At 42.5% G+C, this 27,808-nt stretch overlaps 12 protein-coding genes and 2 non-coding genes across 14 annotated transcripts; 7 read left to right on the plus strand and 7 right to left on the minus strand.

The window, feature by feature from the left end:
* Positions 1–44: 44 nt before the first annotated feature.
* On the minus strand, positions 45–1,232 carry PUMCH_003698 (uncharacterized protein; the record flags this gene model as incomplete). The annotated part of the gene is made up of 1 exon (XM_063022658.1): positions 45–1,232. One exon carries the CDS (start codon positions 1,230–1,232, stop codon positions 45–47), a length of 1,188 nt encoding a protein of 395 aa, XP_062878728.1.
* An 856-nt stretch (positions 1,233–2,088) lies between these two features.
* On the plus strand, positions 2,089–2,655 carry PUMCH_003699 (uncharacterized protein; the record flags this gene model as incomplete). Its single annotated transcript, XM_063022659.1, has 1 exon — positions 2,089–2,655. One exon carries the CDS (start codon positions 2,089–2,091, stop codon positions 2,653–2,655), a length of 567 nt encoding a protein of 188 aa, XP_062878729.1.
* Positions 2,656–2,823: 168 nt separating this feature from the next.
* On the minus strand, positions 2,824–4,599 carry PUMCH_003700 (uncharacterized protein; the record flags this gene model as incomplete). Its single annotated transcript, XM_063022660.1, has 1 exon — positions 2,824–4,599. The coding sequence occupies one exon, from the start codon at positions 4,597–4,599 to the stop codon at positions 2,824–2,826; it is 1,776 nt and encodes a 591-aa protein (XP_062878730.1).
* Positions 4,600–5,407: 808 nt separating this feature from the next.
* PUMCH_003701 (uncharacterized protein) lies at positions 5,408–6,163 on the plus strand (the record flags this gene model as incomplete). The annotated part of the gene is made up of 1 exon (XM_063022661.1): positions 5,408–6,163. The coding sequence occupies one exon, from the start codon at positions 5,408–5,410 to the stop codon at positions 6,161–6,163; it is 756 nt and encodes a 251-aa protein (XP_062878731.1).
* A 473-nt stretch (positions 6,164–6,636) lies between these two features.
* PUMCH_003702 (uncharacterized protein) lies at positions 6,637–7,746 on the plus strand (the record flags this gene model as incomplete). Its single annotated transcript, XM_063022662.1, has 1 exon — positions 6,637–7,746. The coding sequence occupies one exon, from the start codon at positions 6,637–6,639 to the stop codon at positions 7,744–7,746; it is 1,110 nt and encodes a 369-aa protein (XP_062878732.1).
* Positions 7,747–9,748: 2,002 nt separating this feature from the next.
* Positions 9,749–12,040, plus strand: PUMCH_003703 (uncharacterized protein; the record flags this gene model as incomplete). The annotated part of the gene is made up of 1 exon (XM_063022663.1): positions 9,749–12,040. The coding sequence occupies one exon, from the start codon at positions 9,749–9,751 to the stop codon at positions 12,038–12,040; it is 2,292 nt and encodes a 763-aa protein (XP_062878733.1).
* A 616-nt stretch (positions 12,041–12,656) lies between these two features.
* On the plus strand, positions 12,657–12,744 carry PUMCH_003704. Its single transcript has one exon. It is a non-coding gene; the product is annotated as a tRNA-Lys (tRNA).
* A 610-nt stretch (positions 12,745–13,354) lies between these two features.
* PUMCH_003705 lies at positions 13,355–13,442 on the plus strand. The gene has a single exon. It is a non-coding gene; the product is annotated as a tRNA-Lys (tRNA).
* A 362-nt stretch (positions 13,443–13,804) lies between these two features.
* On the plus strand, positions 13,805–14,737 carry PUMCH_003706 (uncharacterized protein; the record flags this gene model as incomplete). The annotated part of the gene is made up of 1 exon (XM_063022664.1): positions 13,805–14,737. One exon carries the CDS (start codon positions 13,805–13,807, stop codon positions 14,735–14,737), a length of 933 nt encoding a protein of 310 aa, XP_062878734.1.
* A 170-nt stretch (positions 14,738–14,907) lies between these two features.
* Positions 14,908–15,795, minus strand: PUMCH_003707 (uncharacterized protein; the record flags this gene model as incomplete). Its single annotated transcript, XM_063022665.1, has 1 exon — positions 14,908–15,795. One exon carries the CDS (start codon positions 15,793–15,795, stop codon positions 14,908–14,910), a length of 888 nt encoding a protein of 295 aa, XP_062878735.1.
* Positions 15,796–16,855: 1,060 nt separating this feature from the next.
* Positions 16,856–18,337, minus strand: PUMCH_003708 (uncharacterized protein; the record flags this gene model as incomplete). The annotated part of the gene is made up of 1 exon (XM_063022666.1): positions 16,856–18,337. The coding sequence occupies one exon, from the start codon at positions 18,335–18,337 to the stop codon at positions 16,856–16,858; it is 1,482 nt and encodes a 493-aa protein (XP_062878736.1).
* A 2,417-nt stretch (positions 18,338–20,754) lies between these two features.
* PUMCH_003709 (uncharacterized protein) lies at positions 20,755–23,649 on the minus strand (the record flags this gene model as incomplete). The annotated part of the gene is made up of 1 exon (XM_063022667.1): positions 20,755–23,649. One exon carries the CDS (start codon positions 23,647–23,649, stop codon positions 20,755–20,757), a length of 2,895 nt encoding a protein of 964 aa, XP_062878737.1.
* A 376-nt stretch (positions 23,650–24,025) lies between these two features.
* PUMCH_003710 (uncharacterized protein) lies at positions 24,026–24,799 on the minus strand (the record flags this gene model as incomplete). The annotated part of the gene is made up of 1 exon (XM_063022668.1): positions 24,026–24,799. One exon carries the CDS (start codon positions 24,797–24,799, stop codon positions 24,026–24,028), a length of 774 nt encoding a protein of 257 aa, XP_062878738.1.
* Positions 24,800–25,787: 988 nt separating this feature from the next.
* On the minus strand, positions 25,788–26,537 carry PUMCH_003711 (uncharacterized protein; the record flags this gene model as incomplete). Its single annotated transcript, XM_063022669.1, has 1 exon — positions 25,788–26,537. One exon carries the CDS (start codon positions 26,535–26,537, stop codon positions 25,788–25,790), a length of 750 nt encoding a protein of 249 aa, XP_062878739.1.
* Positions 26,538–27,808: the final 1,271 nt, after the last annotated feature.

Raw genomic sequence — 27,808 nt, forward strand, 5'->3', positions numbered from 1 at the left:
ATAAAAATACGCCTAACGAAAATTGTGTAGAATGGTAAGGACGATCAAGCCTTTTTGTGCTTAATGAAAAGCGTGTAAATATCTAAGTAGGTGGTGATCTCCAAGATGATCTCGGCAACAAACATACCGTGGATCCCCAAATTGACACCGGCGCCGAGCCACATCAAAGCGGAAAGAGTGTTTGTTTTGTTGTAGCCATAGAAGTCAATGAACAACTTAGCAAAGGCAACTTGCAAAATGGGAACAAGTGTAGTTGCCTGGAAAAATGGGAACTCTTGTAAGGTCAAATGAGCGAGGATAATACGCCCAACACAGAAGGCTATACTGAGACCGATAGTGATCATGAGTGGAAAACCGAATTGGTGAATCACTTCTGGGAAGCAGTATACAAGAATACCGTACGAAGCGTAATTAGCAAAGAAGGGAAGCAAGCCCAAATTTGCCTTATGAATGAGCTCCTCGGTTTCCTTGGGTGTGTGCGTGGTGTCTTTCTTGTAGTGCTTAGCCACGTTGGCTTGGGCCAGCGAAATGTTGAAGTACAATTGACTCAAACCAGCCAATGCCGACAATTGTACACCATTAACGTCAACAAAGCCATGGCCAATAGAGGTGAGGTTGAGAGTAAAGAGAGGAGTCTTCCAAATAGCAGGACCAAAGATACCGGTCAAGATGTAGACTCCGCACATAATCAAGATACCTTCCACAGGTCCACTAAATACAGACAAGTACAATGTGTGTGTGTGGTACTCTTCCCAGGTGGACGTGTAGAAGTTACATACAGCTGCAAGCTGAGAGATCATAAGCAACCAGCCCCATCCCAACTGGAACACAGAACCCAAAATAATTGCGGCCAACGATGTGTTAATGGCATCAATTGAGTGGTCGAACAATTCGCCCAACGGTCCACTTTGGCCTGTTCTACGAGCATGGCAGCCGTCACAGCCATCGAAGGTTTGGTACATGAAAAGACCAAACGCATAGAAAAAGTAACACCAGCGAGGAGAATCCTGGTTCAAGAGCGGATCATAGTAAGCCACGGTGGCAAGATTGGCCAACACGAATCCCAATCCCAGTAAGGTGATCACATTAGGGGCCATGTTCATTGGGAAGATGGTAACGAAGAAGTTCCACCATCTCTTGAGAACATACTTGGACACAAGCGAATGGTCTTCCGAGGAATATTTGTAGAGCTTCAAATTCTTGAGCTTGTCGTGGGGGATGAAGAGACCCATGGTGGAGTTGGTAAGGAACGTGTAGTACAATGGGGTGAAATATGATTATAAGAGTATGCACATGGCTGATCCAAGCAAGCAACCAAGATCCGCTGAGGAAAGTGGAGGAGGGAATGTCATTATTAAGGAAATGCTGAAATGTAATGTACCATAAACGAAGAGAGAATTTCACCTCTGTTTTCTTTTTTTATTTGCGTTCGTTTGCAATTTGGTTGTCTGATGTTGTGTCATGTGAAAAATGATCCGATTTGGTAGTTGGCTGCAAAAACTGCGATTGTTGATTTTGAGAGGTATCACAGTAAGAAAAGCTAGAGAAGAGTAAAAAAAAATCAGGACAGTTGAAGAAATACTCACTTTCAATTGGAGGCTTCTTATAAAAAAACAACTCCTGATTTAGATCGTAGCTACGCGTCCAGTGTTTATGTCAGATCAGTATTTGAGCCAATGCCTGGCAAGGCATGAATGATTAGGTAAATGGGCGGTTGGGATTCTCTCCCCAGAGATCAAAGAATTAAGACAGCAACTCGTAATTAGCTCGGGAAAGAATTCAAATTCTAAAGAAGCTTTTTTCAATTTTCTCTTTTGAGCCAACCAGATCCAGCAGTTGACCACCTTTCGATGCTTGTACCCGCATATGCCACTTTCAGTCTTGCAATTCTAAATATTGTCTAAGTACAAAAGAGATATAAAAAAATTTTGACCCAGAAATCAATCTTGAATAGACCCGGAGCAAAAAAGCATCTCACTTGTTTGACTTTTCTTCGCACATTCCCCAGATCTGAGTCCCTCCCCCCAATGTTTCAATTGATTCGCACCTGGTGATTCTAATTGACATCACTACGCCAACTTCCACGGCATGAACTCGTTGGACCAGGCAATTAATCTCAAAGTCCAGGTGACCACTCTAATAGACGAAACAATCACCGGCACCATCTATGCATTCTCTCCCAAACAACATGTCATTGCATTGAAAACCCCAGAACTGTACCGAATCATCAACAGTTCATTCATCAAAACGCTCACACTTACCGGACCTGTCCCCAAACGTTTTCACAAAAGTCACGAATCGTTCAAGGGAAAGCCTGTCGATATCCGCAAGCTTGAAGCTAGATTGAAAAATGCAGTAGAGAGAGGAGGCGTGGAGAACCACACTAAATCTGTGGCTGCATCTAAAAAGCCTGAGCCTAGCGCTTTGGCATTGAAGATCCATGGAAAGTTGGTTAACAAGTTTGGAAAGGAGAACGTGCATTTGCAGGGAAACGACTCGATGCTCTTGTTCAAAGAGGTGGTGGTTGGGAAACCATACGCACTTAACAAGATAAGCAACGGGAAGAAAACACAATCTTCCAAACACTTGGAGGAGGTCAAAACGGCGTTGCGCGAGATGTGGTTACTGGGTAATAATACTAAACAGGGCGGTTAAAAAGGATAGCATAACCAAGGCATGATGTATAATAATGTAATGTTGTAATAGCTAAACAAGCGTATTCTTATGTATGAGTGTATATTGATTCACAAAGTGTTCCACTGCAAGGTTTTCCAAAGGACACCGCCAGCAGTGCTATGGGGGGTTGATAGGCGTAGTGGCCATCTAATTTTTGTACCGGTGTCTCGCACGTAAATGCTCCGAGTCATCTTGGTAGCTGTTTTCTCTAACAACGTCTTCATAAGTTGGTAGTGGGAGTGATGTGTCCTCGGCACTACCAATACTCTGGCGCCCTACCTCAGAAACCGTTGGTGGTACCGATGGATTGAACTCGTTATGACGACCATTTTCTTTGCTATCAAAACTGTGTCCAACGCTTGGGTTCGAGGCATTCGAATGGAGAGCCTGCGTCAATTTAAGTCCACTCAAGACTTTGATATTTGGACAAACCAAGTCAACAAACCTAATGCGCTTGTCTCCTTCGTGACGGCTAGCTGATCCACCTAACTTCTCACTAGACACACCTGCTACTACCACAAGTGTATATGTCCTTTCTATGTTACAAGTTGTGAATGTGGGAGGGAGGTTTCTGGGTAGCTTGAAATTGTCGTAGTATTTCTTGGGAATCTCTAGTTCAAAGGAGTTGAACTTCACGAACCCATTGCTTGAAGCTGAGGAAGACTTTTGCTTCTTGGAATGCATGAGATCCAAGGGAACATCTCTGAACGAATTATTACACACCGAAATGGTATTTTCAGCACGAGACTGATGAATGTCGTTAATTCCATTTTCTGTCTCCAACACCGAGATGTTGGTGGTGACAATGAGATCGAATTTCAAACGTTGAAGATAGATGACTCCCAACCCGTTCGATTCTTCGGGCTTACCATATTTAGCTAGAGAATAGGATGAAGGATCGACATTAGAGACAAAAAACAATTTGAATCGCGGTGCCGATGTTGGAGAGAGAAAAGCTGGATGGCGGAAGCGGATCTCAAATGCAAAGTTGACGTCTGTGTCAAGGATATCGATTGAATGTCCGGAATTTGTACGTTTAGGTTTCTCTGGAGGAATGGGAGGAGAAGGAGGGGCAAAGAAGGACAAAAATCCCTTCTTTACCGAATTTCTCGAGTAGAGCTCGGGACGCTGCGGTTGCGGAGGCTCCATCTTAACTCCCACCACCTCAGGTATTCTGTTCTTGAAGACAATATCCTTTCTGAAATACACTTCCTTGTACTCTTCTTCTTGCAATGCTATGGGCTGGAAGTGGTCATCTAAGTCTAACGGCAAAAAGTTGAAGGGGTCTATTGCTCGAGCATTGACCTTGAAAATCGAGGCCCGCTTGCAGGTCACCTTCACAAAGTATTTAATATTGGCTGTTTGACCCATTGTCAGGAGCGTAGGTGGCAATTGAGTGTCCACATGATAGTTAATGGATCCACGTTGCTGGTTGGGCTGTTGAGTGGCCATAGACATGAGATTATTAATATCTTGTCTTAGGGTGTAAGCGTTGACATTGAGGTTCATAGGGTTCGAAGTGAGTTTGAAGTCAAAACCCAGACCCTTTCCTGTTTGTTTCAGACAACCACTCTTAAGAGGGATTTTGAACAGAAACGGATATGTATAAGTGCCAGGAGTTAAAGTGAATTCTTTAGCCAGAGATACCTTTCTGATGTTTTCTGGAGGGAACACTATAAGCAGGTCGTACAAGACCTTGTGCACATCTGTGAGAGCATGATTTTCAGTTTTCTTTTTCTTATTGTTTCTTCGCGTAGGCACTACGATTTGTGTTGATGATAAGCCTTCAAGTTTCACCTGAATATAGGTCAATGATAAAGAAGATGTGTTTGTGAGTTTGACGATGCCGGTGATAACATCATGGTTGGTGAAGGTTCCGCCAGTTCGGGAACGGTCGATTTCTACGTTTACGTCTAAACCCATGGCGGTGGCAATCGTATATAGATCGGGACGACCCTTGTTGCTAAATACGGGGAGTTGGGGTGAGATCAAGATAGCGGTCACGTGAGGAGATCAAGATTGGAACAGCCGTCAAGAGATGATGGTGTTTTATAATGGGATGATTTTTTTTCTTGAAAGGGATTTAATTGAAGGAGATAAATGTTAACCAGATTTTCGAAGTTCTTTTTTTTGCGTTGGAGCGTTAATAGACTGAGTGTTCTTGCTTCCAAGAGAGCTACTGGCTACTGACCAGGCTGTGCTAAATCCAAGGTCTGAATGACATCAACAATAGTCCCATGATGTGACTTAGAGGTACAACTGCAGAAGGAAATCAGAAAATTCTAAGGAATTTTCGACTAAGCAAAATCTTCCGGTGGTTGCAAATGAAGAGAAGTCTAAATTAAAGAGCGGATTGCATCTGATGAATAGAACTGAAATCCTGAGCAATCATAACAACAAAAAAACGAACAAGATGTAATACATCTGCACAATTCTCCGATCTAATTCTTTGTCCGCAATACCAATTTGTTGCTCCCATTGAGTCATAGCCTGTATCATCATTAGTGCTAAGATACCAAAAGATACGTACACAAAATCACACTCTACATCAACCAGCGAACATTACAATGGACAAAAAAACATTTAAAAAGAATTGAACCATATGTAAATTTCCAGCGAGCAACTAGTCTCCTCCTCGAAAATTTTCCCGCTATCAATACCTCCCACACTTGTCCACCATACAGGTCACTTCATCACTACAATTAATCACCCTACTCTTTCTTCATTTCCCATGTCCGCCCACGGCAACAACAACGAGCCTTTCACAGACTCCAGTTCGGACTTCACAGAATACTGGATCGACTTGTTCCTCGGTATAAAGGGCAACGAGTACTTCTGCGACATCGACGATGACTACATCCGTGACAGATTCAACCTCACAGGACTTAACCAAGAAGTGGCTAAGTTGCCCACTTTGGTGGATATAATAACCGACATGGTTGACATCGAGCTGCAGCCTGAAGAGCACAGAGACAGCTTGGAACATAATGCTCGTGTGTTGTATGGCTTGGTTCATGCGAGATACATTTTGACTCAACGTGGTCTTAACAAGATGTTTGAGAAGTATAAGAATGGCGATTTTGGATACTGCCCACGAGTGAATTGCCAGTTGCATCCTTTGTTGCCTGTAGGTCTTGAAGATCTGCCCCGCTCTACCTCTGTAAAGCTATACTGTGCCAAATGCGAGGACTTGTACAACCCTAAGTCTGGCCGCCACGCAATCATAGACGGTGCCTACTTCGGCACCTCTTTCCCCGCCATGTTTTTCCAGAATTTCACACATGCCATGCCTGTGCATAGCAAGGAGACGTATGTGCCTAAAGTCTTTGGTTTCAAGGTGCATGAGCACTCCAACCTTGACCGCTGGAGAAGCTTGCAGAGAAGAAAGCTCGAGACGAGACTCACGGGCTACGGCATCGATATACACAACACTAGCGGAGGCTTCGTTGAGGAGGCTGCTCCTGAAGCCCGCGCGGAAACCACCTGATGTTGAATCCTAAAATCTTTCAGTTCGTCATACGCCTCGGTCTTATCGAGTTGTTGGTATTATGCCCAGACCGCTTATTCTCTAACTTGAGGTCTCACCCGGTGTAAAGCATCGAGACTCATTCGAATCTCGACCTCTCGTTCGCTATTCAATGCTGATAAACCATGTTGATACTCGGTGTCCCTGTTATAGACAAGACCCTACTCTTTTCGACTACTATTCCACTTCGAAAATAAGTGCTCATGTGATCTTTTGAGGATTTTGATAGTAATTATTTGGCTGCAGACGGCTAATTCCATAAACTATTAATACAATTATTGCAATGGTAGCACATACGAAAGCCGGTACAACATAAAAATAATGAATAGGATCAAAAAAACACACAATTCTTTCTTTCAACAATTTTCACGGTTATACACCATCCTGTAATCTCACAGTTTCTCCCCACATCTTTCTTATCTACTGATAACTACATGTACAAATCTACCTTGAAACACGCTCTCAGAAAATCGAGCACAGTAGCAACAGTCAATTCGCTATCAAACTTCGAAGCAGGCTCGAGAATTTTCTCCCTAATTCAACCAACCGGAGCCGTCCATCTTGGAAACTACTTAGGTGCACTCAAAAATTGGAAAGATATCCTAAAAAATGTCCCTGAAGGAACAGAGTGCCTCTTCGGAACGGCTGATTTGCATTCTTTGACTCAAACTCCAAAAGCAGAGACTCTTCACGAGAATAGATATGGCGCCATAGCCGCAATTATAGCCTCAGGTGTGGATCCGAAGAAATGCACATTATTCCACCAATCTAGTGTTCCAGAACATGCCGAGTTATACTGGATCTTTACATGTATCACAAGTATCGGTGCATTGAACAGAATGACTCAATGGAAGCTGAAACTGCTGGTATCTGACGCTAGTGACATTTTCGATGAGAAGGTGATGGGCCAGACAAAGGCTGGCGTCTTGCAGTATCCAGTTCTACAAGCGGCTGATATTTTGATATATAATGCGACCCATGTGCCTGTGGGCGAAGATCAATCTCAGCATTTGGAGTTGACTCGGAGCATTGCACAAACATTCAACCATACCTACGGGAAGTATTTTACTCTTCCTCGCACCATTCTCACTCCTACAAAGAAGATTTTGGCCTTGAGAAATCCAGCGAAAAAGATGTCAAAGTCAGACGCCGATCAGTCGTCATCGATTTACTTGAACGATGACGCTGCCACTATTGCACGTAAATTCAAGAAGGCCGTTACTGATTCTATTCAGGGACCGGTCACTTTTGACCCGGAAACCCGTCCTGGAGTGGCTAATATAGTGAGCATCATTTCGGCAATCCAAGACAAATCTGTAGAGGAGACCGTTTCTGACTTATCCTGGGTCCAGAACCACAAGCAATTGAAAGATTACGTCACGGAGGTAGTTGTAGAGGAATTCAAGGACAAATCAGACCTCTATAACAGACTCATAAATGACAAGGCATACATTGACGAGATCTGTTCGAACGGTAAGGAGCAAGCGCGTGAAATTGCCTCGAAGAACCTTTTGGAAGTCAAACAACTCGTGGGATTAGCATAGTTAAACTGTTGTGCCTTGCGTTTTGAACTCTACATTAGAACTTTGATGAACGAGTGGTCCCTTTTATTGCTCTGTGATTATACTTTTTTCTTCTCTTGTGGGACCATAATAGATATGAGAGATGAAAGACATAAAGACATGTATATATTTTGGTAAAGATTGTTACGACCTCCTTGCAATTTTCGATCGAAAGTAGTTGAACAGAGTTTTTGCAATCATTCAAACAGGCTCAGATATGTGCAACCACTGGAGCGGAGTCGGACATGATGTTGTTCCGTTTGAACCTCTGCAATATTAGAAACCAATTTCACTCTAACCCAAGTGTACCCAAGTGTTTACTTAACCGCTTTTAGTTTTGTTTCCATGGGGAAATTCTGGAGTGTACGAGACAAACACAACAAGAGGAAAAATACTGTAGAAACAATACCCAAAAATATAGAATTAGAGTTCAGTTCAAGCTCCTATTTCTATTTGCTCCTTGATGGTAAAAATGTGCAACCGTAGCCTAAAACGTCATTGTGTTGAAGAATCGGCTGAACCTTGAAATTCACACAGTCAGCAAGACCATAGATCCAATATTTTAGAATAATAGTCAAGCAGTGTCGCTTAATTAAAACTTCTTTTTTAATTCAATTGTCTGAGTAACAAATGTTTAAGAGTACGCACGCACACACTCTACAAAGCATTGCATTTTCAACTACTGCCAATTCAAACTGAAGAAATATCGGGATCACCAATCAACATTCCATTTTTGCTGATTCTTGATGACCAAAGAGTAGCCGTAACTCTGCTTTAATAGAGCATCCATTGAGACAAATTAAGACTCAATATACCCTCCATACTCATCGATTTCTAATCTATTCGGCAAATTCCTTACTAAAAGCCATCTTCAATAATGAAATCATTCATCTGCCGATTGGTATTCTCATAAATCACACTCAACATTCCTCATTCCTAATGCCCTACCCGTGTCCGCTTTGGCAGCTAGAGATTTGCAGCCAATGCAGATCAATACACAGAAATCCTGTACACAGAGTTTAGGGCTAGCAAGAGCAAGTGCTCCAATGATCAGAGATTCAAGTCCCAATTTACATAATCGAAGACTATCTAGCCACTTGATAGAGTCACCGTCAGCTGCCAAAGCAAAATCGCCTTCGAAATCGCCCCTCGAATCTCGAACAAACTGATTAAACTAATTACCACTGTATAAACCATCAAGTCAGTTTACCTGCACAATGGACCCAGTTGGAACGCGTACACAGGACGTTCCCGCGTCGCGTTGTTTACCGATGGCTGCAAATACGAGCAACGGGTCATTTCTCGTGCGTCCAAATCAGGTTCCGGAATCTGTATCTACCGTAGTATCACGTCTTGTTTCACACCTTCCTCATTAGGCAATATTGGCCATTTGCAGGATCGTTTCGCCCCGTACTATCTCAGGCTACAATATCGTCCTCACTGATACTACCAACTGATACTACTTATTACTACCACTGTTAATAGTACCTCCAAATACCTGGGTTGCAAAACTAGCATTGATACTGGATTCATTGCTATCATTTCAAATTTGGAGTAAGTTACAAAACCAGAGAAGCAACACTCGATTTCTGCTTGTTTTAATTGAAAATCTCAACTTCTTCTTGCTTTGTTGTTTTGCGTATCGGCAGCTATTTGTCACATATCTACCATAACTCAAGTGCTATTAGTGCCTCTGAATTAAGCACTACAGGAGTAAGAAAAAAAAAATAGGGCCTCAGGATATTTCTCCAATTGAGAATTTACTGAAAAAAATCTTTTTGGTCCGTTTTTCTTCCTCGTTGCTCTTTTTCGTTACACGTCTTCTCGCACAGTACCTCGCGTCAGTACTACAACCATCTACTATAGGTCACACCCCTTCCAACGATAGTATATCGCGCGCCTTCCTCAACAGTGAAGGCATTTAGCTTTTTATTTTTTAGCTACTACTTCTTCTTTGCATTTCCCATTCACCACACACATCATCATGGAGGAAGACCATCTGCTTCGCCGGATGCAAATCAAGGTCCTTTACTCGTTCGACAACAATCCTTCAGTGTTCCTTTCCAGATCAAAAAGTCAATTTCCCGTCAAGGTGGCGCAGATTGACTCCGGAAACGATGATAACCAGGTCTTGACTCTTGGCGCCTTTGACCTTCGAAACTGCGTTCACCAGATCGTCAAAAGCTCGCCCGAGAACTTCAAACTAAACACCGAGGATTATGCCGTGTACTACAAAGACATAACAGAACAGCCGGACGAGCCCTTTGTTGCCAATGGAATCATGTCGTCTTTATTGACGTCGTCTAAGCTGGACCTCGTCCCTGGAAGAGTGTGCCAAAACCTATCTGCATCAATTCTTTTTGGCAATAAACCCAATGCGTCGTCGCTCACACTTGAAATCAGACTCAAATTTCACGTCATCGATCGCTCCGAAGAGTCTGCTCCCAACGGAAATCTGGACGCACCAGTTCACACCCAGCAGCATCACACCCAGCATCAGCGTCCTCGCCCACAGGATCAGCAGCAAATACATCATCAGCATCAGCATCAAAATCATCAGCATCAGCAGCATAGTCACCAAGCTGCCACGCGGAAGAGAAGACCACCTCCTGTGTCTTCCTCTGCAGTGAAAGCAACTAGAACGAAATCTCTTCCCATCTTCTACCATCCGCCGAACCAGCAGATATCAAACATTATCAATGCTGACAAATTGAATGTGGCACTGAAGTATGACAACAAAAGCATTCAGGATCGCTTCAAGCTGGCCCCATTTCTTTCGGCCAAGATTGTTGACGTTCCATCTGCAAAGAGAAGAAGATCGCATGTGCCATTGACACCAACAGTCCAGACACCCGGCCTGTCCGCACAACCACAGAGAGCAATTAGAACTAGATCAATGATGACAAATGCTCTACCGATGGTTTCGTCTCCAATCAATGAGGATGCATTTTCGGAAGCTACTGACGATACTGAATACAACGATGGCAAGGGAATGGATGAGATTGACGAAGAAGATGACTTTGAGGTCCTCCAAGACGATTCTTCCTCTCCATACACCCCTCAACAGCCCCCATACAAGCCTCTGGGTAATATTCTAGATAAGGCTAATTCAACCGTCATAGTTCCATCTGATAACAATCAGTTCCAATCTCTTCCCGATTTGGAGGATTTAGATAGCAAGAAAACACACACTATCACCAGCTGCAAGCTCCCTGAGAACCATGGCATGGTTTGCATCAACCGAAACTGCATTGCTATCGACTCGGTGGCCTGGAGATACTTCGAGACTGGATCCGAAGATCATCTCCATAGAAGCATCGACTCCGAGGCCCCTTTTGACAAAGCCTTGTATGATGGCATGTTTGGTCCTTTGTGTAATGCTTGCTACAGATTCTTGAGGAATAAAGGCTTCATGAGACCGGAAGCAGTTGTCAAAAAATACTTACAGCAACAGAAGTATAAAAAGGACACTAAGAGTAGAGATGCCGTTAGTGGAATGAATCAGCAATCTGGAATCAGCCAATCGTCGCCCTTCAGCACAGTCACGCCGCAGTTTCATAAATTTCCAACGCCCTCATATTTCCCTTCTGCTATCAACGAAGCTATCAAGAGCCAAGTTGGAACGAACAAGATACAATTCACTGGATCGACTCCATTGGGTCAAACACCAAGCACTGTCACAGATTGCCAAGATATCAATGATTTCATTGACCAAATCAACAATTTCGGTGGACCACTTACTGATATCGACCTTCCCACAAATGACTCGGGCAATAACATCGGTGTCACCCCTCCAATGATGGCAACGAAGTGTAACACCAGGGTTATCAACATCAGTGAAGGTAGCGAGGAAGATGAGGAGAATAAAGAAAATGCGCCTCCATTCTCGCACTCTTATGCAGAATTAGATGAGATGATTACATCCTTCGGTCAGAAACTGAGTCCAGAACACAACTCCTGGAACTTATTCGGAGAACCCACTCCAAAAGATGGAAATGTAAATATGGGAGACACACCGCTCTTTGACGGTGCTCTTCCACAAATGGCGACATTTAAACTGTCGCCTTCTAGACAGTCGACACAACTGGCAAAATCGGCTGCTACATACATGCCATCATCTCCTCTAGTTGCAAACTTTGGCAAGGACTTGAATGAAGTCGATGAAGAGTCTTCTCCAGCAAGAAAGGCACAGCGTACCGATACAACTATGTCGTACGTCAATGGGCATAAATCTAGTCCTCGAAGCGAAATCTACGCAGAGGAAGGCAAAGTATAATTTGCAAAGCTATGATACTATAATGATAATTGCATTGAAATAATTGACAAGACTGTAGAGTAAGAGAAACCTCAAAATGCATTATGTATATTGTACCAGATTTCAATGGATGACGATCAGCTCTTCTTAGGTACTGAACTCCCCTAAAACTTTTTGATTGATCTCTCCAACTTTTCTGGTATTATTCTTCTTGAATGCCCAGCCCTTGCTCTTGGCGGTCTGAATTCCTTTTCAAAGGATTCATGGCGTTTCACGGGATAAGATTCAATAGCCTCTTGTATTGAACTGAGATCTCAACAAGATCACCCGTTCGGAAACCATCAGTTTAGGGTTTATAAAACTACATCGACAGCCTTACTTAATGTCAGAGAATCATCATTTTGATAATGGATTAGAGAAGCAGAAGACTAATTAAAAATTCATAGCTTCACTTAAAAAACTGGAATGCTCCATCATTCTCTCGTACCAGATTTTCGGTCCGTCTTTTTGAGGCTGAACATAATTCTAAATAGTTGATGAGAAATCGACATGATGAAAAATTCATGCAACCTAAGGAATACTGGTCTAAATTACAAAATTGTACCTAATAAACAGTCACTTTTTTGTGAACAATTAAGCCTGGTTAGCTCAATCGGTAGAGCATTTGACTCTTAAACATTATAAGGTCAATCAAAAGGTTGCGGGTTCGAGCCCCGCATCGGGCTTTTCTTTTTGCTTTTTGTTCATCCTAAATCTTCTACCTGCTTCATTTATGTCATTATCTCTACATTTTTTTTGAGTCTTGCTCTGGATGTCACTTGGATTAAATCTTATGTGAATACTGCAACAATTAGTTTGCGAGTTGAGTCAGGGAACTGAGTTTGGGAACTTACACGATGTTTTGATCACAAGCTAATTTTTAGAATCTCCATAATGAACAAATGTTCAGTTTCTTCTAGTTTGTGTATGTGGTATGTAAAACTTACGATTGTCCCAGAGCCCAGGAGCGTAAGACAATACCAAGTGTTTCAAGATCTGTATTCTCTAGTGAGGAACCACGAGAAAAGAGAATTTCTCGTTGAAAAATTACACATCAATTGATTTTTAAACTAAATACCCTTCTTAGAGGTAGCGTTGATCCTATTTTCAATGAGTCGATTGGGATTGCTTATGTTGTGCGTTCCGATACAATTCTTCACCATTAGGTTCTCTACCATTTTAAAAAGTGTACTGGGATGCATCAGCAATAGTATATTTTCGAAACTGAACTCAAAGTGGTGGCTTAGAATATAAACAGAGATGATAATAGTCAGGCATTTTTCAGGTCAACAAGAAGCCTGGTTAGCTCAATCGGTAGAGCATTTGACTCTTAAGTACTATAAGGTCAATCAAAAGGTTGCGGGTTCGAGCCCCGCATCGGGCTTTCTTTTTGAAGATTAATATGTTTTTCTTTGCATCCACCAAATTGAAAATCAATTCGGCAATATTTTTGCTCCCGAACGCACTGGCTTTTCTCATTCTCTAAGATCTTAGCGAACCTCAGTGCTAAGAAGAATAATACCATACAACCAACAGAAAGGATGTAACGATCCTTAATCAAAACAATTATTCCTTTCAAAAAAAGATACACCAAATTTCCGTCGCATTTCGATTTCAATAAATTAATGAAATAAAAAGAAAAATTTCGAGGTTGTTCCTTGGTTTCGGCCTATCTATAAATGATCTGCACCCCACATTCAGCCTTACTAGATAAGCTCTACATCACTCTTTTCCTCACCACACAAAATGTCTACCCACAAAGAATTATCATCTGAAGACTACTTATCGCTCATCAATGCCGCAACCACTGCACTCTCCGAAAAACTTCTGTCGTATGCTGGCCATGGCATTGACAAACCCCGTGTGTTGATCATCTGTGGGTCAGGATTAGGCGGAATCGCCGATATTTTGCATTCTGAACCTTCTTTGGAGGTGTCGTATGGTGAAATCCCCGGCTTCCAGCAATCCACTGTTCCTGGTCATGCTGGAAAACTCATTTTTGGACTCATTGGAGAGAAGAAAGTTCCAGTCGTATGCATGGTAGGAAGGTTGCACTTTTATGAGGGCTATACTTTCCAACAAACAACATTCCCAGTGAGAGTCAGTAAAAAATTGGGAGTCGAAACCGTTGTCGTGACCAATGCAGCCGGTGGTGTGAACTCAGAGTACAAACCTGGTGACTTGATGATTATCAATGACCACATCAATTTCCCTGGCTTTGCAGGCCACCATCCACTCAGAGGACCCAATTTGGCTGAGTTTGGTCCTCGGTTCCAGCCATTGTCCGATGCTTACAGTCACTCTTTACGTAATTTGTTCTTCAAGAAAGCGAAGGAGTTGGGCGTCACGCGCTCCATCTATGAGGGCACCTATTTGTTTGCTGCTGGGCCCACCTTTGAGTCTCGTGCTGAGGTGCGTATGGTGAGGATCCTAGGTGGAGACGCTGTGGGCATGTCAACTGTTCCTGAGGTGATTGTAGCGCGCCATTGCGGCATGGAGGTCTTGGCATTATCGTTGATTACCAATGCTGGAGTCGGGGAGAAGCCTCCTAGTGCATTTGAAGAGAATCCTCGTCCTCTCGATGATGGTATGGCATCTCACGACGAGGTGTTGGAGAGTGCCAATGAAGCATCCAAGGATGTGCAGAAAATCTTTGCAGCCACTATCAACGAATTATGAGCCATTCATAAACATTGCATATTAATACATTATTTTAAAACTTGAGCGTGAGTCACACATTTTCGAGTTGTCTCAAAAGAAAGCCTAGTTCCCAAAATTTAACGAAATTATATTCAAAGCTATTGTACATACTTTTAGCGGATATTTGATTGTTCCCGGTATCTTCAAATTTACTGATCCACCTCGCCAGCGGATTCCCACTTGCCCTGTAAGTTCTCCTTCCACAACGTAATTTTGTTGTCGCCACCGGAGACAGCCAAAATGTTACCGGACAACGACCACGAGGCTCTCCAACAGACATCAGGAAACTTGTTTTCGGTCAAAGGCTGCTTCTGCCAGTGACCATTGTCATCCTGTGACCAAATGAGCACAGTGCAATCTTGCGAAGCAGTGGCAATGTATGAACGCACAAGCACAGATCCAGACCAAGCTACGTCACGGACCCAGTCACTGTGGCCAGCCAAAGTGGCCTCCAACACGTAAGTGCTGCTTGCAGCATCAAAGGACCATATCTTGGCCAAGTTATCGGAGCCGCAAGTGACAAATCGGCGTTGGTGTTGCGAGGCATCCTTGCCAGAGCCTGTGAGAGGAGCCCAAGAGGCAGAGTTAACACCAATGGAGTGTGCCTCGAAGACTACATGCGATGTGGTACCGTTCTCGTTAAAGTCTACGACAGACACTTTTCCATCGGAGGATGTACACAACAACACAGGACCCAACTCCTGGGGTGCCCAAGAAACGGAGTTGACGCTTCCCTGGTGGATGGTGTGCTCTGCAATCATGGCCCATTGTTGAGTTTCGGGCAAAACCTTCCAAATCATGACCTTACCATCGTATGAGCACGAAGCCAAGATTGTGCCGAATTGCGGGTGAGCCCATGCTACCTGCCATACGGGACCCTCGTGGCCTGTCAAGGTGTCCACCAACTTGTAGTTGTCACCGTCAATGTCGAAGATTTTGATTGTTTTGTCGGAGGACGCCGTGGCCAATTTCTTACCGTAGTAATCTAGAACGGCGTCATGGATCAAATCTTCATGTGCATCGGGGATTGTCACCATTTTGGGAGGAGGTTTGGTTTAGTTGATTGAAGTATTCGGAGGTGAGGATATGGTGTATGTGGCTGGAATACACCTGTGCCTCAGCATGGAAGGTAGAGAGGGAACGACGAGATTGAGAGAAATGAAAAACGCGACATTGGGGACGAGATACTTATTTTGAGTTATTAGCAGTAAAAAGATTTTGCTTTGGGTTTTTAGAAAGTTTTGCCTCTTTTTTATTAGTATCCTTAAGGTGACTGATGAAGGTAGTATGTCAGAGGTATGTCCACATACAATTAAACTGAATGATGATTTAGGTGTATGATAAGGAAGGTTCTTTTGGTGATTTAGTTTTATGCGGATCTGTTGTTCTCGATGTGTTGGTAAAACTAAAATTGCCCTGGATCGGAGAATGGTAGCATGATAGAATCTATTGTCAGATCTACCGAGATAAAAAATGGATTTTGGCTGTGGATCGATGTTGGAAATTTGAGAGTCGACCATTTTCTTTGGATATCCATTCGTCACGTTGAGACATTCAACACTGAGAGTAGTCAATGTTGAGCAGTCCAGTTCAAGTAAATAGCCAACGTTTAGTGTTCAAATATATCGAGGCAAATCAATCTTTATGGTCTTCCACTGACCTCCCGCTGCATTACTCAATGTGGTTAAGGACAAAAGTTGATTGGGCGAGAGACGACACTGACTACCTAGCTGCATGAAACGAATTGACTCTAGAGTTCGTCAGATGGGAGCCTTTGAGGGTAAATCTTGTTTATCTCTAGCTTTCATCAAGCTCGTCTGTATGATGAGAGACGTCGCTGAGTGATCATGAGACCGATCTTATCCTCGGATTCTGGAAGGCTTTTAAAAATCGCTAGTTCAAAAATTTATCCTTTGATTTTTATAATTCGTTTAAGTTAACTCAAAAACGCTACAGCCACTAGCCACATGCTGCTGATGAGTGCGATCTAAATAGGTGTGAGCCTGGTCATAGATGAAGTCAGAGGTGTCAGCGGTATCTGATTGTCAGGTATTCTGAGAGTAAATTTGACTCTGAAGTAGACTGTTGGCTAATTTTTTAAGTTGGAACATCTTCAGGCATCTCAAATTGATCAGCCAACCCCTGAGAAGGATTAACGTTTTGTACTTGCCCTTTGAAATTCTTCTCTATTTCGTGTAAGGATATAAACCCGTTCTCCGTTCTCATCATTGAGGAGGAGATGGCATTTAGTATCATCATGAAATTTTTCTCCAGACTCTTCTCTAATCTCGTAATTGACGAAGAGATGGCTTCGTTACCCGGCTTGGAGTTCACTTCAAGAAGAGTCTTCTCCATCCTCGTGATTGAAGAGGAAAGGGCCTCAAGCTTACTCAATACAGCCAGTGATTGAATTGATGCGCTGTCGCTCGTCTGTTCTTCTCCCAGCGCGTAACCTTTCCGAAAGACACCACCATCATTACCAGTTGGTGCAGAAGCATTTGCGGCGGGAATCGTAGCTACATCAGAACACATCTCGTCATGGTGTTCCTTGGGCTTTGGAAAGTATTTCAATCCTAACTCCCTGTCTCTGGCAACTTGAGTATCATACTCTTTCTTCCTGATACATTTGTCAAATTCCTCATATGACTTTCCGCGTAAAGCTTCATGCGTAGGTGTATTCTTGAGTTTGTAGTCAACAATCTTGTTCCCATTGGAGTCCACTCTCTCAAAATGGGGTGCTATGTGCCACTCACTATCGTTCACGAAATAAACACCATCACCTCTTGATTCGTCTTTAGATAGTAATGCATGCAAGACAGAGTTTTTTCCTTGATGACATGGCATATCAACGTTCATCTTGTGACCGAGCCAATGAAGGACATAAGCGAAAGAGAACTCTGAGCCATTCCAAATACACCCTGTATTTGCAAAAGCCGCTTCGGGCGCAGGACAAGGGCAGCTGTAGTGAGATTCACCATCTTGCCATATCTCCAATGCAGTGAAATGGCTGTCATATCTCTCATCTCTGTGGAAAGGACTACCACCAAATTCTGAAACATAAACAAGACGGGCCTTTGGTCTGCCAAATTTAGAGCACACAAGACATGACATTGCAGTCAAGAGCTGGCTCAAAGCCACTGAATTTGAAGGTATAGAACTACGGTCGCTTTCGAAGAACAAGCAGCCAGAAAAACCGCCTTCGAAATTCTTTACCTGCTCCCATACAAACTTCTGAATACCATCGTACAGCCGGAAATCACAATTTTGGAGTATTACGGTACATTTCTTGGCTTTTTTCCTCAACTTGCCTGCCAATTGCTTATAGAGTTTCTCCTCTCCTGGATAATAAAGCAAATGCAACTGCGCACCTCTACGCGCCAAGTCAAACAATACTGATCTTCCAACTGCACAATTTCCGTTCATCACATAATACCGGGCATGATTCAATCTGCGATCATACACAAATTTCTTATGCTCTCTCGATATAAACAAAAACCGTTTGTCTAACCTGCGGATGACATTAGGGATAACATACCAAATCAGTACGTAAAACAGAAGCAGAATCACCAAATCAAGCATTTGTGAAAGAACTTTTTGTGTTGATGATGAAAAGCAAGACGAAAAATATGAAGAGGAAACGATAGGCGCTTGCTTGCACACAAGGGGTTCCTGCCTCCAACTGTTTCATACCTGTATTATATGCTTGGGTTTGAAGTCAAGATGTTTTATTTCTACCAAAGGTGTGTTAAGAAATCTGTAGGCAGTTTTTACGCGGAGCTCAAAATCTTAAAGTTTCCAAGCTTTGAAGAGAATTTCCGAAAGTGTTTTGTCTTTTGTACGGTACCTATGTGAAGAAGGCGGCTCTTGGAGGGACCTGAGTGGTGTACATTTCCTTTGTGTCAACAAGAATCTTGCTAATGGATCTCGAGTCTTCAAACTGTTCGATGAATTCTTTAGGAACATAGCGAGGATAGTTGCCCTTAAAATTTATATTCACTGCTTCAAAGATAGGAGTTCCAGATTGAAAGGTGCTACGATAGAACCCGAAAGGTACTCAATTCGAAATCACTCGATCTCAAAGAAGATATAGACAAAAAGAAAAGAAGAGTGAGGAATTCATCAGAATGTATCGAAATCCTGTCTTTCTGTATATTTTCGCGACTCACCCCATATGGTTCAGATGTGTTTCAGGCTGAAAATCTCCACGGCAGCGATGGCACTACCTTGATCTAAAGACTTGAATTTTGGCAAGAGAAACTTTAAGTAAAGAGAAAAAGAATACACAACTATTGCGCAATTTTGCACTTTTAATTTGCTTATGAAAGCACTGAAGGTTCAGATTTGATTCCTCATTAATCAATAACGAGGCTGATTGTTCGAACTTGAAAGTTAAGCATACACATTTAATTTGGATAACTAGCTAACATAAATCATTTGATATTCGGTATAGGTTTCGCTTTCGTTCTGGAATCGAACTCGATAGGCCAACAAGTGTAATGGAAGATCTGCTGAACCATTTGTGAAGACAGCATAGATATTGAGAGATGAGACAATCGACAATATTTTCAGAATCTTATGAACTCAATGAATTTCGAGATTCGATATTGCTATTGTTCAATCACTTGTTTGTAGTGTATCCCAGAATTAGATCTATTACTCAAACGAGTCTCTTAAACAACTAACTGTAGCGCGACAAAAAAATGACAAAGAACTTACAGAGGCAAAAAAGATTGCAGCACCACAATTTCACACATGGTCTCCCACTGCATTACTCAGTGTGGCTCTAAGTGGCTTGACTAACGTTGATCGGACGGGAAACAGTATTTTCCACTTGATATGGCCGCAACCGAAAGTTGAACTTTTGAGAATTTTATAATAAGTACTTTAAAGTCGAACTCTAACATTGAGTTCACATTTTACTCCTGCAACAAATAAGATCTGTTCCAATACATATTGTGCGTCTTGTTGTCAAGGAAACCAACAGCAATTTTCAAAATTGCAAGTGAGGCCACTCAAGACAAGCTCTAAATAAAACCCGACAGAATCTAAATTGAAAACAATGTTTTTCAAAAGAGCAAAATTTGCTTCAATTTCTCCAAGAATTTCTATTTGCAACTCTCTCCACTCTGAGAATTCACGATTTCACACATCGTCTCACAAACTCAACTTATCCTGTTATTTACAACAACACCGAGCTTTTCACTGAAGAACATGAGCGATGGAAGCTCATTGACCACCTCCGTAAAACAGCTCAATCTACTTGCAAGCTCCTACGCTGACGAAACGGCAGCTCAAATAAAATCAATAGAACAGGTCGTCAAAGGTATCGTTCCTCCGTCTGAGTACACTCAATTATTGCAACAGCAAGCCACAGAATCTTCTAGACGACATGAAGACGAAGATTTGCTAATAACCGAGCTAGAGAAGAAGAGAGTGGATCTTGTTCAGGACATTCAAGATCAGAATGCCACCACTGCTCGATTGATTGAGATGATAGGCGAATACGAAGAGCTAGTTAATGCGTTGACTGCCTATTCCGTAGAAGTGAACAATCACGATACACATACAGAACTCGAGGATGGACTGGTCCGTGAATTAAACGCCATAGAGCTGGCTCTAGACGCAAATTTGAATCGAACAAAAGAAGCTGTGACGAAAATGCACCGCGAACAAATGGAAAGCCTCTCATGCATGAGTGAAGGCTTGCAGGAGTTATCGCTGGACAAGGCTCAGACTCAGTTGGATGAGTTGATTATTCGACTCAATGAAGCTACCAATTATACCAAGAGTTGATTATTCGACTCAATGAAGCTACCAATTATACCAAGTGAACTAACAAAATTATGATCGGATGATCGAATTAATTCATAAAATGATGATGCCAATGATATCAAACAACAAATGCGTGTTTGAGAGGCAGACCACATCTCTTAACTGTAGTAGACGCAAGTCATTTAAACTCTATTGGTCCGCTTCTATGTGTATACATTTCGGTTCTATAAATGCCCATTGGTAACATCAACCTGATCTTCTTTGGCCTCAACATTAACAATTTCCGGTTCTGGAGGTGAAGCACCCACTATTTTGTACATTCGATTGATAAATTCTCGACCCGGATCAATCTTGTAGTACTGCTCTCGAATCCGATCTAGATTCATTCTCGATCGATCGAATCTCAAAAATTGAAGAATAGTAACGACGAACTCATAAACAAATACGGCAAATACTTGTAGCCGCCAAGGGTCATTGCTTGATCCATCTACCTTCGGGTCGTATTCTTTGCCGGTAAGTAAAGCATACATTTTACGCATCTCCTGCTCATCCTTGAAAACCTTCTTGAACTTGGCTGAATTTACTATGTTCACTGTCATTGCGTCAAGCTTCTCAACTGCACCAGTCTCAACTTTATGATCAAAGTTTTTTACATTGAGCTCAAGTTCGGTCACTTTCTTTGTTAGATCTCGAGCTCTGAAAGACATTCGATCGATATTGTCAGCCAAGTCATTCATTTTTCCCTCCAAAATATTGAAATGATCACTGTCTATCGCTTTTTTCCTTTGCTCCATGTGATAGCAAATATTATGAAGTCTGACCAACTCAAAATTTGTCTGCTCGAATTGTTTCTCAAGTCTTTTGGAAGCCGCAGTTGTGTCCGAAACCATGCGACCCTCAGTGGCCATTATAGCGGTTGTCTGATTAACATAATTTATGCGTATTCTCTCGGAACTGACTAGGTCAACTCTGGCATTTACCAAGCTCTCAAGACTTGAGAAACTTGCACACTTTTTTAAGCTAATATTTGCATGAGCATCTTTGCTTTTCACGAACTCAATAGTGTTGAGACCTAACTCGTGACCTGAGCATATAAAAGGAAAAGAGCCTCTCCGATTGAGAACATGAAAGCAGTCACTTTTTAAATCACTGGTATATGCTTTGAAACTGTTGATGGATTCCGTAAGAACGGAAGCTTTTCTATTGAGAGCATTCGCGATCACCGAACTTCCATCAGTTGCTGGAACGTTTTCATGGGGACTATAAGTGTCCTCATAAAAATTCTCGTAAGTTGACATCTTGGTCTGAGCTTTGTTCTGAAAACCAAACCTGAGACGTCCATGCTTCCGTGGAGTACCACTTAATGAGGCCAGGTTTGCATAAACAGCATCACGGAAACTGACAAAAGTAAAATCAGATCCTTTATTGTGATTATAGCTGTGATGATGCTGATGATGATGAGAGAGAAGCCTGTGGTGGTGATGGTAACCGTCAATGTGGTTCCGCAGACTCGGAGTGACCAAAGTGGAAGAATCTCCATCTTTACTTGCTTGATTCATAACCTTACTTGCAGATGACCAACCGATCCAGAGACGCACTAAAGTCTTTCCAATAAGGCTCTTTTTGACAAAGACGTCTATGTCCGTTGTTTCAACATCAGCGGGTGTCAATGTATCATTGAGTTTAGAAGCAATTTTGTTTCTGAGCTTATTCGATGACTTGTTGGTTAGTGAGCTTGCCAATAAATCATCAGTATCGTCTTTGGGATTGATACGGTCTTGCACCGTATTCTTGACCACATTAGTGAGCTTCTTCAATTCCTTTGAATAATGAATCCTGTTTTTTCGATACGCAGAAGCATTGGGAAGAGATAAAGATGATAAATTAGGGTTTGGCGAGGCCAAGCCAAGACCAGGAGCTTGCTCGCTGAGGTCTTGGAACATAGCTTCGCTATCAAAACCAGAATACATCTGTTTGGTCTGCTCACCAGTATTAGTGTAGTGAAACAACCGCAGAAGTGTCACAAGATCCAACTTGCGTTTCTTGTCAAGTCCAGTTTGCTTTTGGAATTGTCCAATTGACAACATAAAATTCTCAAAGTCGAATGGATCCTTAGGTACATCACAACCTCCAAACATTTGAAGCCTCAATTTGACACTTACTGTCAAACTAATTATCGCAGAGACAGTCTTGGAGGACAACACACCACTTCTGGTATCAGGCTTCATATTGAAGATGGGAAGCCCAATTAAATTCCACCAATTTTGAATAGCATCTTCCGTTTTCTGACACAAGAGGCCATCGGCATACTTTGCGTCAAGTAGGTCAAAATAGAACAAGCATGTCTGCACCAAGTTGACCAATTCCAAAATTGCAAAATCAACGGGAACCGATTCATTATTAACCCGATACATTTGACGGAAGCGTCCAGCACAGGCATCAGACACAGATTCGGATAGAAGTGACAATGAGCGTCCACCGCAATGAAACATACGGAGGTTGCTATTAACCATATACGTCGGTATAGCCGGCCGAGAATCGCCGTTCGTGACAGCAATTAAGTTCAAATTATGTGGAAATGCAGTTAGATTTGTGACCAACAAATATTCGTTCAGCTGGTTCTCGGATTCAGATGGATTACTCAGACCTGCTGAGTCGCCCGCCAGGGTCATTTTCTTGAACGTAGCATGATTTAGCACCAACTCATTCAAATACTCTTGGAAGCGAGGCGGATACTGATCAGCAGGTTTCTTTGCAACGGTAAATTTGACCACATTGACTATGGACTCGTGATTACCTGTGAACACGGAAATAAACGAGCCAATCTTCCTACTGCGTATCCATTGATCAATCAAATAGATTTCAAACCCCGCAGCAGTGGTGATTTCCGCCACATGGAACTCATCGGCCAGCACAAATTCTTTCTGGAAGTACTCCACTGCTTTGAAGTCTGGAAACACATATGTGATGAGTTCCATTCCGCTATGGCACGAGGCAGTATCGGCAGCTACATCGGGGGTATTTGCGCCATTTAGAGCAGACTTCTGCGAATACCGGCGGGATTTGGCGGTTTCCAGATCGTTTCGTCGTAATGATGGTAGATTGGTATTAGAAGACATAAGATGGACATGAGTACTGTAATTAATGATGGAGGAGATGAAAGGAGTGCTGGTTGAGGGAGGATATGATAGGCTCAACCAAGCGAGAGTAGCTCAGGTGGTGTTGCTTTTGACTTAGTGAGATCTATAGTATTAGGTTATCTACAAGTAGATGTATATAGTAGGCTTCAGCTAGTGACTGAATGTGGGGGAAAGAGAGGTGGAATTGTGCGACATCCAAGAAAGAAATCTTTCTCAATTTTTTTTTTCGGAATTCAGAAAGCGCGGATTTTATGGAACATCGAAGAATTGGACAAGCACTGTCTTTCTCGAATTTGCGTTCTTCTCATTGATGAATGGTTCTGTTGATCATCTTGCCTGACGTGGTCCAGAGAACTTACACGATCACGCAACATTTGGAGCCGGACTTGGTATCTTTTCCATTGAGCGGCTCCTGTTGTCTGTTGCGTGCTTGCGCGGTGTCGGATGCCACAGGCACCTCGGCGGCGGTCGAGGGCTTGGTCTCTGCAGCCTGCTGCTTCTGCATCTCTTTGAGTTGCTTCTTCTCCAAGCTTGTCTGCGCCTCCTTGCGCATGATTTGTCTGACAACATCCACGAACGCCTCGTCCACGTTGGTTTTGTACATGGCCGATGTCTCGTAGAAGGGAACGAGGCCCCATTCATGTGACACAGCGATACCATCATCGATAGAGACCACACGATCATCCTCCAAATCACATTTGTTACCGATGAGTACCATAGGCACATTTTCGGAATCTTTGATACGCAAAACTTGCTCTCTCAACGCCAAAAGTTCCTTCAAGGAGTTAGCATCTGTCACGGAGTACACAAGCAAAAAGCCCTTTCCCGACTTGATGTAGAGCTCTCTCATGGCAGTGAACTGAGCCACACCCGCAGTGTCCAAGATCTCTAGGTCACATGCTCTGCCATCTACCTCGATTTGTTTTCTGTATGAATCTTCGATTGTTGGATCATAACTTTCGACGTAGACACCCTGCACGAACTGCACTGTGACAGAAGATTTACCGACACCTCCGGCCCCTAGAACAACAATTTTATAGTCTGATCGGTTAGTATTGCAGGTTTCGCTGGTGTTGTGGACAAATCGGAGAAGAGCGGAATGTGTCCACAATTGTGATAAACAAGACATCCTCACGGATATACGTACCCCGCATTGTGAGATTAATATGGTGGCAAACAAAGGATCGAAGCAGTAAGTCGCTGGAAGATCGAAATTGAATGGATGCCAGAAGTTGTAGCTACTAGGAAGATTCTTCCATTTTGTATGGGGGAAATCGCGTGTAGATGAGAATGGGAGTGCAGGAAGCCCTCACGATCTACGTGCTGTGTGCAATCACTGCGCTCGGATGCTGCAAGAGAAGCGGCCGAGCATGGATCTGGGGATTGACCTAAAAGAGGTGGTGATGTAGGAATGTACAAACAATTTTGATTTGAGAAAAGTGATTCAAAACTTTTGCTCTTTCTTTTTGCTTTTTAAAAATTGAGCTCACATTTTCTGCCAATTGATTCACACGTAATCTCATACTTCCACTATGTGTTCGAGGAAGGTCTTCGTCATACTATTTTGTAGCCTATCTGCTAGAACGGGCAAGAATACACAGGCAGTGATGCCCATGCGCAGATCATATCATTTTGTCGCCCGATTCAAAAAAATTTCGGCCCGAATGGGGTAATTGTAGAATACTTCTCTGCCGGTGCAGGTGCTTTTGTTGCTTCACTGTGGGTTTCATCCGGGTAGCTGCAACCAGGCCTAAACTACGAACTCCTGTTTTGAAATTCATGCATGGATAGAGTTTGGATGAGAGAATACAACCATTAGGGAGTTTTGGATTAAAAATGGAGAGTCAGGAATGATTCTTTGGATTGACGATTACAGTAGAGATGCCATAAAAAATGACGTCTACACGGAAGTTACAAACAGACAATTGTTCGACTTGAGATGTATTCTCAATTGAATGGGAAACGAAATAAATTTTGATTTAGATAAACATAACGAAGTAGTACAGTAGGGGCTTGAAGATCAAAAACTATATTTTAAGACACTTGCGCCTAGACTAAAACAAAAAGCATTCCTTCCTGACATAGATGAATACTCCAGACAAAGAAACCTTCAACAATTACAAAGGCATGATGTTTGGTACAGGTCCAAAAGGCGTGATACTATGAGGGTTGATCTCGATGTGTGATTTGGTGTAATGGTTCTTGATGTGCTCGAAGTTGGTGGTCTCCTTGAAGCCAGGAATCTTCCAGTACAACAACCGCAACCAGTCATGGATGTAAGGATAGTCATGTCTCAACATCTTGATGTTGCACTTGAAGTGCTGGTGGTAGACAGGGTCAAATCTGATGAGGGTGGGATACAAACGCAAATCAGCCTCAGTAAGCGTGGCTCCAAGCAAAAACTTGTTTTTGGGGTCCTTTTCCACGTTGGCCTTCAAAATGGCCTCCACCTTGTCCAAATGCTCAAACACGTTCTGGACCTCCTTGTCGTAAACTTCCTGCGAAGTTGCGAATCCACTCTTGTAGACACCATTGTTGATGTTGTCATAGATCCAACTATTGAGAGCGTCAATGTCGGCCTGTAACTCTTTTGGATAGATGTCAACCTCAGCATAGCTTCCTTCAAGAATAGAGTTGAACTCGGTATTCAACATACGGATAATTTCACTACTCTCATTGCTGACGATGGTCTCCAACTTTTTATCCCAAAGCACAGGCACTGTGAATCTTCCTTCGTAGTTTGGGTCTGCCTTGAAGTAAAGTTCTCTGATGCGCAGGAATCCGTACAAATGGTCTTCTGTACCAACGGAAATAGAGTGCTGGGCAAGCTCATCAGCAGTAGGAAATCTCCATCCTTTTCCGTCCATATGCCAATGGACCACCGAAACATCGATGTAAGGCTGCAAGCCTTTAAGTTCTCTTGTCAACAATGTACGATGTGCCCAGGGACAAGCGTAACTGACATACAAATGGTATCTGTGAGGTTCAGGAGGGAAACGGGCACCTGGTTCGCTCGAAATGAAGTTTCTGAACTTCGAAGCAACTCTTTTGTAGGCACCATCTTTATTTGCAAACTTCAAGATTTCTAATTTCTAGATGAGTTAGTAAGGTCGTCATAGAAGATAAAAGGAAGCATGACATACTTGAGACATGGCGGGATTGTTTTGGAGTGTCACTTTATGGCAATTTGGGCGGTTTGAGAGAAATTACAGTGAAAAGAAATTGTTTTATGATAAATATTGGCAAAGTGTGGGGTCTGACGCAATCTATATAACTTTGGGCATTCTGCAGGACACTTCTCCATTACTAATGATTAGGTGATTGTATATGCCGCCCGCCTGAGCTTAGTCTAGAAAGAATATACGGCGTATGACTAAAAATGACAGTTTCCGCGTCAAGGCTAGACTAACACGCGCCGTTTCTGACAACTTCGCGAATCTTCTTTATGAAATTACATAAGCACGGGTTCGTATTTTACGGTGTAGTCTTTCATTAGTGCACCATGCTTAGCAAGTACTATATGACGTCGCCATTGGTAATACTATCCATATGTATTGGGAAAATGTAAAATGAGAATGTTTTGGATAAGGTTTTAGTAGCACTTTTGATGTGGTTCGTGTTTTTGCTTTGGTAAATTTTGACCGGAATGGCTTGCACAATAGTTGATTGTTACTAAGGCTTCGTGGGGAAGCATAATTGTTAGTTTAAGATTTGCCTTTACAATGAAAATCTTTTAGACATTGATCTAAACACAATCTCCCTCATGACCATTGACATACTTGCTCTTCTTCGTGTCCCTTCAGGTTTTTTGAGATTAATCATGTCGCTGATCTATGATGTAGCGTGCTCCGAAGATGAATGTGTGCCTTTGACAAATGTGGGTGGATATTTTGGTTCATTTGATCAAAATAATGACCATGTTGTGTAAATCTATAAGTATTAGTGCGTAAATTTACCCTAGTGTAGATTCAATTTCACGATTGAGAGAGCCTGGCAACACATGTCCAGTCATTTCTGGTTTGGGATTACCATGTAAATCTCAAGTACATCATCTTCGTTTAACTTATTTTTATTTCCAAAGGGTTTTATTTAGAATTTAGTTTGAATCATACTGTAAAATAGTTCGATAACCAGCCTG

Source organism: Australozyma saopauloensis, chromosome 4 (genome assembly GCF_035610405.1).
Source record: "Australozyma saopauloensis chromosome 4, complete sequence".
NCBI classification, from domain to species: domain Eukaryota; kingdom Fungi; phylum Ascomycota; class Pichiomycetes; order Serinales; family Metschnikowiaceae; genus Australozyma; species Australozyma saopauloensis.